Genomic DNA, 12,000 nt, shown 5'->3' with positions numbered 1-12,000 from the left:
TGTGATCTTCTAATAATTAACGCAAAAAAAACACAGGCACACATGCTAATCAACGCTCAAAGCCCTCAAAGGATGCTCTTACCAACATTGTACGTTAATACTACAAACATAAAGTACTACTGGTAATTTGCTCTAATACTACAAACTTAAACTACTTCTCACATGCTGCCATCGGGGCATGTTGGCCAGACGCCGGCGTTCTCCTTCCTGTCCTTGTAGGCGGCAGCCCAGCGTGCTTCGATCTCCGCCAAGCTCTCCTCACCACGGCGTGCAACCTCTTTTTTCTTGCGGGGCGGGACACTATTTTCTTGACTACTTTCTGCCTTTTCCGCTCCTTCTGTGCGGCTTTGGCCGTCTCTAGATCCACCACCCACTCGGCCATGGCAGCCTTGAAGTCTGCGCATGTAACTGTCTGGCCGCCACCGGCGATGAACTCAGCGTGACGAGATGCCATCGCTTCCTTACCATGTGTGCGGTAGCGGGCGGCAAGGAACGCGGCGCGGCGGGATGCCATCGCTTCCTTACCAGTTACTGTGCGCCGCGATGCCATGGACGACACCTGGAGAGAGCTCTGGGACGTTATGACCCACGAGTGTAGGAGATCTATCGCAGACTTTTCAATAAGTAAGAGTGTTGAACCCAACGAGGAGCAGAAGGAAATGATAAGCAGTTTTCAGTAAGGTATTCTCTGCAAGCACTGAAATTGTCGGTAACAGACAGTTTTGTGATAAGGTAATTTGTAACGAGTAGCAAGTAATAAAAGTAAATAAGGTGCAACAAGATGGCACAATCCTTTTTGTAGCAAAGGATAAGCCTGGACAAACTCTTATATGAAGGAAAGCGTTCCCGAGGACACATGGGAATTATCGTCAAGCTAGTTTTCATCACGTTCATATGATTCGCGTTCGGTACTTTGATAATTTGATATGTGGGTGGACCTTACTTGGACAAGCATCCCACTCTTTGTTATTTGGTTGCAGGATTTCTTGAGAGAGACCATCTTCATCCTACGTCTCCCACGGATTGATAAAGCTTAGGTCATCCACTTGAGGGAAATTTGCTACTGTCCTACAAACCTCTGCACTTGGAGGCCCAACAACGTCTACAAGAAGAAGATTGTGTAGTAGACATCACTCACCAGTTCAATCTTACCAATACCAGTTGCAATTAATGGCTATGTTCTGTATGGTCGATGTATTAAGCATGTTCTAGTAAACATGCCTAACACGTTTTTGCTACTTTCCCTACCTTTTTATAGACATCTGGGCCATTCTCTGCTCTGGCAGCACCTGCCTTGTGATGTTTAACTATGCCAATTGCATTTTTATTAGTACCGGTTTCAATGTCTATTAAGCCTGTTGCAATTAACAGCTGAATCCATTTTTAAACAGTTGTATTTCAATGGCTATAAACTTACAAAACATGACTTAGGGTGTTGTTAAGCCTGTTGCAATTAACAGTTGTATCCATTTTTTAATCTTTCCATTCGCTACCATGCTACTCTCCGCAATGAAGATATACTAGATATGTTGCCCATTTGCTATTTTTGGTGGATGCTAACCCCGTTCTACTTAACATGCATGTCCATGTACTTACGCAGGGTCATAACGGCCGATGCTGTTGTTTGCCGTCAAGGTTAGCTACATCCCATGTCTTCCAGTATTTCACATCATTTGTGTAATTGCAGTTTAACTTCTATCATTTACTGGTTGTCTGTAGGTACACATGTCAGTGGCACTGATCCACGCTTCAACTAGGAGGAACAACTCGCCTTCGCCGCCGCTGACTTTGGGCGGGCTCTGGCCAAGATGAAGCGCCCCTGCAACTACCTCTCAAGACTTACCAACTATGTACTCACCAGTTCAATCTTACCAATACCAGTTGCAATTAATGACTATGTTTTGTACGATCGATGTATTAAGCATGTTATAGTAAACATGCCTAACACGTTTTAGCTATTTCCCTACCTTTTTATAAACAACTGGGCCATTATCTGCTCTAGCAGCACCTGCCCTGTGATATTTAACTCTGCCAATTGCATTTTATCAGTACCGGTTTCAATGGCCATTAAGTCTGTTGTAATTAACAGTTGTATCCATTTTTAAAGAGTTGTATTTCAATGGCTACAAACTTACAAAACATGAATTAGGATGTTGTTAAGCTTGTTGCAATTAACAGCTGTATCCATTTTTTAATCCGTCCCTTTGCTACCGTGCTACTCTTTTGAAATGAAGATGTCACTACAGATGTTGCCGTTTTATTACCATTTTCTATTTTTGGTGGATGTTAACCCTATTGTAGTTAATATTAGCTTTCCATATACTTACACAGGGCTACAATGGGCGATGCTATTGTTTGCCGTCGAGGTTAACTGCATCCCATGTCTTATACACCATCTATTCCTAAATATAAGTATTTTTAGAGATTCTAATATAGACTACATAAGGAGCAAAATGAGTGAATCTAGATTTTAATCTAAACTATATCTATAATTCTATATACATCTGTATGTAGTTCATATTGAAATCTCAAAAAAAATACTTGTACTTAGGAACATAGGTAGTTGTATTTTACATCATATGTGCAATCTCAGTTTAGCTTCTAACATTTACTAGTTGCTTGTAGGTATATATATGAGCGGTACTGATCCACAATTAGATCCCTTTTGCGTATGGGGCAATGAGATATTCATGAACAAGCGTCAAGTGAGGAAACTAAAAAAGATTGTTAGGCGAAAGAAACGGGTGATTGGAATTAAGCTCTTTATTTACACTTTGTTGAAGACAACAATGAACTTTAGGATGGTAAGTAATGCTTTGCCTTTTCTCCTGCCCACAATAAGTTACTCTATTAGACCTCAGTATCTGATATTTTTCTTTTTTCAGTGGTTTCCGAAGCTATTTACTGATGATTACCTTGCAAACTACATGACCGGAGTGGAGGCAACTAAGGTTAAATTATATAATTCATGCTACCATGATAATGCTCTAGAAGTCTTTCTAAAGGCGGTGAAGGATGAGCGGGCGATCCTCACAAGGGGTTGGATAAAAGTGGTTCGTGCCTATGGCATGCAGGAAGGCACACTATGGGCATTCCTCTTCTTCAACACCGTCGGCAGTCAAAATGATTTACACTTGTCTCTTCACCTTTACCGCCTTTAAATATTATGGTTCATCATAGTTAATTGCTACCTAATTCTGTAATTACTGAACATATTGTATTGGCAATTTTATTTATGGATTCGTTGTTGAACCATTGTGCTGAGAATTTGAATTGCACGTTTCATATTTCAAAATTTCCAATTCGGATAATAAATTACAGGGAACTTTGCAAACGGTTCTGACAGTAAAAGCGCTTGTGATGGATAGCCCAATGCCACACAGTTTTCTACATCAAATCGTGTGTGATATAGTTAATGAAAGCAAACAATTAACCATGGTAGAGCGTCTGTGGTAGTTACACATTTCACACACGAGCGTATACATAAAACTGTGTGGGATGTACATACGAATGGAAACGTTTTCCCTGGATTGACTGTGTGGGATTTACATAAGAACGAAAACATATTCCTTGGATCGGCTGTGTGTGATATACATACGAACGGAAATATTTTTCTAGAATTCACCGTGTGGGATGCACATACCTACGGAAATGTTTTTCTCGAATTACCGTGTGGGATGTACATACCTACGGAAATGATTGGGTTTCGATGCCTCGCCCGATCGCACACGGCCCCAACCTGTGTCCCAGGAGGGCCTATCCTCGACGAATTCTGGGTCGTGTGGGAAGGACCCCCCTATCGCCCACACTCACTTGGCGACGGTTTTAAATACCGTCACGGAAAGGGGTTAAAAACTGTTTGTATAGCACCGACGCATACCAGTGGAGGGTACGTAGACACACTCTCCCCCTCTCGTTATCATGCATCTCCTAGATAGATCTTGCGTGAGCGTAGAAATATTTTTGAAATTACATGCTACGTTCCCCAACAACTGCGACTATCGTCAGCCGCATGGATGAGACGCATCAGGCCCGTCCTTTTGACTTTGGGCGCCGATGAGGCGCGCCATCCCCCAAGATCGTCAACAGTGGTAGCCGAAGATTCACCTACTCGGCGTGCTTCTACAGGGGCGTCCTATAGCTACCAACTCGGTACGCCCCGTCGTGTCGGGACGGTACAGACAGGCCTCACTTCTTCCCTTTGTTTATACCGAACTCGTGGCAACTCCTCACTGCTATAAGGAAAGGACCGAAGCAGTATAAATAGAAAAATACTAAAACCTAGCAGGTCGACTCATTCTCAACATACCACACACATTGTAACTAGTTCTTAGTGAACACAACAATATCATCCTTAGGTAGTAGTAGGGTATTACACCTCTACGGTGGACTGAACATGGGTATCTCCGGTGTGCTTTACCTTCTGTCATCTACTCTCCGGCAAAAAATGCCCTTGGTCACGTAGCGTGTCCAGCCCTCGACCGAACTCACAAAGGGTTCTTGCACACAACCCAATGTCTGGTTCCTAGACACCAACGGGTGTATATAGACATTTTTATTTCAAATTTATGATTTTTTTTCAAAATCCAAGAACCTTTTCAAGTGTGGGAAACCTTTTCAAATTCATGAACTTTTTCAACTTCATGAACTTATTGTTCAAATTCACAAACGTTCTTCAAATTGGTGAACATTTTTTAATTTTACCAAGTTTTTCAAATTTGCAAACCTTTCATAATTTGTGAACTTTTTTTGGAGTTAATGAACCTTTTAAATTAGTAGAAAAATGTAATCAAAATTTTAAACCAGTAGTGTTTTTTCATAGTACATTTGTTTGAGAATCTTTTTCACGGTACATGGTCACAAGGAAAAAACACTGGCGAGCATCCCGACTAGGGACGGATGGAACGGTTGGTTGGTCAACGCCGCTACGGGCTGACCGCCAGCCAAGTAGGGCCTCGTTGGTGCCTTATGCGCCAGTTTTCACGGGAAGAAGCTTCCAGCCAAGTTTTTGTTCTGTTTTTCTGGAATGGTTTTTGTTTGGTTTTATTCTGTTTTTTTTTCTTTTTGCTTTTTCCCTTACCTTTTAATTTTATTTTTTGTTTTCCTTTTTTAATAATTTTTAATTTTCCATTGTTTCTTTTTATTTCCTTTTCCTTTTTCATTTTACATATGTGTGAACATTTTTCAAATTTATGAACCTTTTTAACTTTTTAAAATCAGTAAACTTTTTTCAAATGCATGAATATATTCAAATTCATAAATCTTTTGACAATTTGCGAATATTTTTTACAAGTGCGCGAACTTTTTCAAATATGTGGTCTTTTTTTTCAAAATCAATGAACTTTTTTCAAATCTGTGAATTTTTTATCTTTGATAGTAAGCTATGATCTTTCTTCTCTCTCTCTCTCTCTCTCTCTCTCTTGAAATTCCAACAAAGCGACTCTGAGCCTAAGACCGGGTCGTGGGATGTCTTTTGATATTCTAAACTAAGAAAAACACAATTGAATTTATTTTTACATCCCTATGATAGGAAATGAAAGAAAATGTGGAGCTTAAGCCGATTCCATTGCGGAAAGAAAAGAGGCTCTCCCATTCCCATCTGATATGTCAAAAGCAATTGACTAATAAGGGGAACCAACCAATCGAATTCGATTGATTATGTCACTCCGCATTACTATAAAAGGGCAACAACTTTCTACTAAAATGAAAATCCCGAAACTATTTTTAAATTCCTGATTTTTTAAAAAAATTGATGAACATTTTTCAAATTCTCGATTCTTTTCGAAACAAACGGACTTTTTTCAAGTTCTTATTTTTTTCAAAATCGCAAACTTTTTTAGTTCATGTACATTTTGAATTTGTGATCTTTTTTCAAACACGTGTTTTTTAATTCATGATATTTTCATATTACTTGATTTTCTCATTTTTGCAGTTTTTTTCAAAAAGTTAATGGTTGACTGATCAAATGGTCAACAGTTGATTGAGCCAATTAGGTGCGCCCATGCAGGTCCAGCTAGGCGAGCGACATGGCTCGATGGGAGTTCAGATCAACGATCAGATTGGTTTCGGCATGAACTTGGTGTCGGGATAGCTGTTCGTCTTTAGCATTGCCACCTTCGTCGTCGGCTCGACTGGCTACCTCGGCAAGGTCGAGATCTTCGCTCTAGGCCAGATCGTAAGATTCGAAAACATGGAGTACGTCACGAACTGCCGCGGAGATCTGATCTTCCAGGGTTTGGCATCTAGCCACATCCAAGAGCAGGAGGAGCTGGTTCTCCCGATCATGATGTCAGATTGGATCTCGGAGCTACCGGAAGATGTCAATTTTTTCGACCCACCTACCACCCATCTCATCGCCAATATCGATGACCTCGAGGGAGCCACCTGACAGTGATGTGAGTAGTATATCATTCCTAGCAAGTCGTATATAACACCCAACAGTGATGAGGGGTCAGCGTTATTCGACGACTGTAGTAGTGTGTGTCTACATGCTGGTCCTCCGCCACCCCCTCACCATTCTCTGCTTAAGGCCACCCCATCTCATGCCGCCAACAACATCTCCTGCTCTCTAGCCTTCTCCATTGCCCACCTCTCTCTGATTGTTGTTGCTGCAAACGAAGATGTCGATGAAGCTAGGAAGAATGGCCTCCTTAAGCAACTTGGTCCATTTGGCAACTTCCCTTATATATTCCCCAGCAATCGTCGAGGAGCTGGACCCCCCCCCCCCTTGAACGCATGGAGCTCCCCATGAGAAGTCGGAACACAACGCGGAGCTGAATTTGGTGAAGGTAGGAAACTTTCAAACGGAGCCTACATGTACATATCCAGGAGCAATATGGTGCACCAGCCACGGCCACACCACCGCCACCCCGGCCGCATCACTTTTCTCGTGTTTGCGTGCTGGTCTTCCGCCACCCCATCGCCTCCCTCTCCTTGAGGCCGCCTTGTCTTGCGCCTGCACCAACATCTCCCGCTCTCTAGCCTCCTTGCATCACATATACCTAGTTGACGTTACTGCGAAGGAAGAAGCCGCTGAAGCCAGGAATGACGACCTCATTGTGCACCTTGGTCCATTCGGTAACTTCCCTGATATCTTCACTAACCACCGTCGAGGAGCTGGACTTGTCTCCTGAACTCATCGAGCTCCTCGTGAGAAGCCAAAACACAACGTGTAGCCGGATTTGGCGAAGCTGGGCGACTTCCAAATGGAGCCTACATGTAATATCGAGGGCAATATGGTTCTTTCCGGAGCTTGTAAGGGCATGAGCTATGGAGGCTATAAGAAGCACTAGCCCCAAGCAATCCATGATGATAAAAGAGTCATGAAACCACCATGTGTAATAGTAATAAATACAGTTTTGCTAAATCACATCTAGATGTGCCATAAGTATTGCACATCTGAGTCCTATATTATTGATTTTACGTTGAGATTAGTGTGGATATTTTCTTTTTCTTTTTTTCCTCTCTGTGCTTAATTCACTCACTTAGATGTGCAATAACTAGAGCACATCTAGATATGCCCTAGATACACCCAAATAAATAATCTCACCCAATGCTGCACCCCCTCATCGGCCCCACCTCTCTCTCTCTTTTTCTCTACATTTTTATTTGTCTCTCCCACTTATTCCAAAACTGCATGGGATGCATCTAGTTTGCCACGGTGTGTATGCGAGTAACAAGGAAAAATGAAACGTTTTCGATAAAAGACATTTTATTAACTTAAAATGTAGCATCAAAGGTACCAAAAGACAAAACAAAAACGTCGCAGTTAACTTTTGTGAAAGAAGAGACGGCCTCTTCTGCATGCATCTGTTTTCCTCTGCAAGCAGCCATTCGAGAAGTTCTGGACCAAGCGAGCCGGCGGCCACCGATGGCCGACGGCCATGCTCTGTGGATAAAGACAAGGAAAATCAGTAAAAAAAGAATAGGTGAAACGACAATCAGCTCGATGGCAAATTTGCGAAGCGGCGGTGGCAAATGTGCCAAGTGGCAAATATCAAATTTCTCCAGAGAAACTCCAAGCAGTAAGCAATGGCCGCCCTCGCCGCGCTTCTCCTCGCGGCCCTACTCGCCGCGCTCGCGTACCTGCTCCGCCTGCTCCGCTCCCTCGTGTGGGTCCCGCACCGCCTGGAGCGCCGCCTGCGCCGGCAGGGCATCCGGGGGCCCCCGCGCAGCCTGCTCTACGGCAACGCGGCCGAGTACGGCGCGCTGATCGCCGCCCATTCCGCGCCGCTGGCCTCCTTCCACCACGCCTTCGTCGGCCGCGCCGCGCCGGAATACCGCGACTGGGCGGCGCAGTACGGCCGCCCGTTCGTGTTCTGGTTCGGGCCCCGGCCGCGGCTGGTGGTCTCCGGCCCGGAGGTCGCCAAGGCCGTGCTGACCGACTCCACGGGGGCCTTCAGAAAGGGTTCCGGGAGCAACGTCAACCCGCTCTCTCGGCAGCTCCTCGGCGAGGGGCTGGTGGCCCTCACCGGGGAGAAGTGGGCGCACCACCGCCGTGTGATATCGCCCGCCTTCAACATGGAGAGAATCAAGGTGTGGATGCGTTTCCTCAATTTGAATAGAAACATACTTAGACGATTTATCTTCACATCATGCTAAATGGTAGCAGCTTACCTAGCGATTTCAACCTACCTAAACAAGATCCTCAGATATATGTAAGTCTCGCTAAATCTTGGTTGCTATGATCCAGGCGTAGGGTGTGAAATTTCGGATCAGGGCACCCATCTCTTTACGAAACTATCGGACTTTTTTAATTAGTTTGAACTTGGTGCTGTTATTGAAGGGGACCGTGTACACACTTATTTCAAGCAATTCCTTCTGAACATTCTTTCTGCTCACTTTTAGTTGGACTTCTATCAGTGTGTCTGAATATTTGTAATGAACTTATCTGAATAGTTGATCCTCAAAAAAAAACTGAATAGTTTAACAAACACCAAATGATTGTATATTGATTGGAAACATTTGTTATTGAAATTCAACCATCTGCATGACTAGTTATTTCACTCAGAATTTGAAGCTGGCAGAAGCTAACCTGTGGTGTCCATGTTTCTTCTTTCTATTAACATGCTGATGGGATCAACAATTGTGATGTAGATAATGCACTAAATCAGATATATAGTTTACCACTAAATTCATTTCTGGATTTTTCGTAGGGTTGGATTCCAGAAATATCAGCTATCACTTCATCCATGCTGGATAAATGGGAAGTTCAAGGAGAAACCCGCGCTGAGTTTGAGATTGATGTAAATAAAGAATTCCACACTTTGAGTGCAGATGTCATTTCTTGTATAGCATTTGGAAGTAGCTACGAGGAAGGAAAGCGAATTTTTCAATTGCAAGATGAACAGGTACAACTTGCACTCCTTGCAATGAGAACCTTCTACTTTCCTGGATTCAGGTGAGATAGACTCGTACACTTTGGGTCACCATTTATTCTCCATCAGTAAACGTATACTCCCTCCGTCCGAAAAAGCTTGTCTCTCAACTGGATGTATCTAGCACCAAGTTAGTGCTAGATACATCCATGTGAGGGACAAGCTTGGGACAAGTTTTTTCGGACGGAGGGAGTAGTTCCTATCACATGTTTCTTCATTTTTACATTGGAAAAATTGTTTGCCCCACTCTGTTGTTGGTTGTTACTCTTGCTCTTCAATCAAATGCTACAGTTGAGGGAAAAAGATTGTGACCTTCTTCGCTCTTAGGTTTGTGCCGACAAAGAAGAACCAAAGAAGGCATAGCCTAAACAAGGAAATCCGAAATTCTTTGCGCAGATTGATTGAGATAAATCGAAAGAAGTGTGAAGATTCCAAAAATTTGCTTGGCTTGATGCTATCAGCCAGCAAAACTGACACTGAGTTTAAAATGGGAATCGAAGAGATCATTGATGAGTGCAAAACATTTTACTTTGCCGGTAAAGAAACAACTGCAAATTTATTGACATGGGCAACACTTCTGCTGGCATTGTGTAAAGAATGGCAACACAAGGCCCGAGATGAAGTCTTGCAAGTGTGTGGCAAGAACGAGCACCCAAATGCGGAAACCTTGAGCAGTCTCAAAATTGTGAGCCCTATTAATTTGAACGAATAGTACAGTTTTTTATATTCTTGATGATATCTCCTTATCGGGACATAGCGAGTAACACTTCGGTGATGTTGGCATGATATCAGGTAAATATGGTGTTGAAGGAGACCCTCAGGCTGTACCCTCCAGCTCTGTTCGTCAACAGGACGGTCAGTAGGGATGTGAAGCTAGGCAAACTCGACATCCCTGCGGGCACACAGCTCAATCTGCCTATTATTGAGATGCACCATGATGTCAACATATGGGGAGCTAATGCGGATGAGTTTGATCCATCGAGGTTTGCAGATGGCAAGAGCTATCACCTCGGCGCGTACTTCCCCTTTGGGATTGGCCCTGCCATCTGTGTTGGCCAGAATCTCACGATGGTTGAGGCAAAGCTGGCGCTTGCAATGGTCCTCCAACGCTTTGCGTTTGATGTCTCGCCGTCCTATGTTCATGCGCCGATGATGGCGATGACCCTCCAACCCGAGTACGGTGCTCAAGTTCTTGTCCACAAGATCTAAGCCTTCTGTGGCGCTGTATCTGGAATCGGGAGGTGTGACAGCAAGGTATATGTGAATGTTACGTCTCCGGTCTCCTGTATCCCTGTGGATTTTGAGCAACTTGTAAGAGGAGGTTGCCAACTTGTCTGAAGTTTGTCCTGAAAGTCAGAAAGTGTGTATAGAAAGTATATGCTTTGCGACAGTAAATCATCATATTCCTCTAGATTTTTTGTATCACCTTGTTTTCCTCCTAAATCAGTTCAAGTTGTTCGTCGATTCAAAAATTATGATTAAGTTGTTACACATAATGGTCCGTCCAGTTGTCGAAAAGAAGTACCCTACGAGTCATACCAGTTTATACAAGAGGGGGAACAGGAGCAGGACAATAGCAATTCTGAAGATGATCAGATTAGCAATACAAGTCCATAGAACAATGCTTCTCGTGTGCTTCTAGATTTGTGCAACAGCCCTCCGCTTTGGAAAATATACTCAGGACTCAGGAGGAAATTCTGCAAATAATAAAGGACTTCATTACAAATATAAAGTTGGTGTTGGAAATATTAGCAGTTTATTGATTAACCTAATCCACGAGTAAACAATAACCATGGCAATCACAGTATGCAACTCATACCGATACCTAAGCATGTGAGCACGTACAGTACATAAAATCGAAACATCTATGAACACAACATATACAACTAGCACATGAAAGAGATAAATGAGAGATGAACAAATCATACCCTCCGGTTGGCCAGGCCAACGCGGCGGCGGCGGCAGCCTCAGAGTCCGTGGCCTTCTTCTTGGCGGCGGCAGCGGCCATGGTGTCGATGCAGGGTAAGCAGAGGAGGATGGAGGGGGACGGATCAGGAGCAGTCGACAAGGTTCCGGAGGCACCTACTCTCCTGACCAGGGATCATCGGAAGCAGCATAGAGAGAGGAACGATAGATAACGACTAGGGTTATGCATAAGGGAGTGGCAAAAATAAGGCTCGGCCCATTCCAGCCCGCGTTGAGGCGAGGCGGGCGGCGGAGGAGGAGGAGCGCGCGTGTACAACTCCTCTTTCCAAGCTCAAATGGCATATGAAGAGCAGCTCTTACTCCACTAGCAATATGGTACTAAACTTCACACCATTTGTCATGCACCTAAATAGGCTTTAGAGATTAACCAGTGATTATTGTCTTATATGAGCCAAAGCCCATCTATAATCCAACAGTTGGCAATCAATCATTTTTGTGTTAATTTATTTTGTCAGCAAGTTGCGGTCCTTATAAACTAAAATTTTCATCCTCAAACCAATTAAATTTATTATAAAAAAACGTTTGATTTACCATGCTTAAAATCAGATGTCAGATTTTTAGCATTAGTAGTAGGCTATAAATAAACGATTTAGCTACACTTCAGTCGACTGAGCCGACTTTGGGTCAGTCGATTTTT

General features: G+C 43.4%; 1 protein-coding gene across 1 annotated transcript; it reads left to right on the top strand.

Moving 5' to 3' along the window:
* Positions 1-7,979: 7,979 nt before the first annotated feature.
* Positions 7,980-10,873, top strand: LOC119278860 (cytochrome P450 734A1-like). Its single transcript, XM_037560204.1, has 4 exons — positions 7,980-8,535; positions 9,156-9,400; positions 9,705-10,062; positions 10,170-10,873. The coding sequence occupies exons 1-4, from the start codon at positions 8,032-8,034 to the stop codon at positions 10,584-10,586; spliced, it is 1,524 nt and encodes a 507-aa protein (XP_037416101.1). The 5' UTR covers positions 7,980-8,031; the 3' UTR covers positions 10,587-10,873.
* The last annotated feature ends 1,127 nt before the right edge of the window (positions 10,874-12,000 follow it).

Source organism: Triticum dicoccoides, chromosome 1A, assembly GCF_002162155.2.
Source record: "Triticum dicoccoides isolate Atlit2015 ecotype Zavitan chromosome 1A, WEW_v2.0, whole genome shotgun sequence".
NCBI classification, from domain to species: Eukaryota; Viridiplantae; Streptophyta; class Magnoliopsida; order Poales; family Poaceae; genus Triticum; species Triticum dicoccoides.
Note: the sequence above shows the minus strand (reverse complement) of the source record. Positions and strands in the feature narration are given on the sequence as shown.

Excerpts from the sequence above, each read along its gene's own strand:
- LOC119278860 (XM_037560204.1), top strand. The coding sequence starts at position 8,032 with ATGGCCGCCCTCGCCGCGCTTCTCCTCGCGGCCCTACTCGCCGCGCTC. Across the intron at positions 8,536-9,155 it reads TCAACATGGAGAGAATCAAG|GGTTGGATTCCAGAAATATC; the intron begins GTGTGGATGCGT and ends GATTTTTCGTAG. Across the intron at positions 10,063-10,169 it reads CCTTGAGCAGTCTCAAAATT|GTAAATATGGTGTTGAAGGA; the intron begins GTGAGCCCTATT and ends GCATGATATCAG.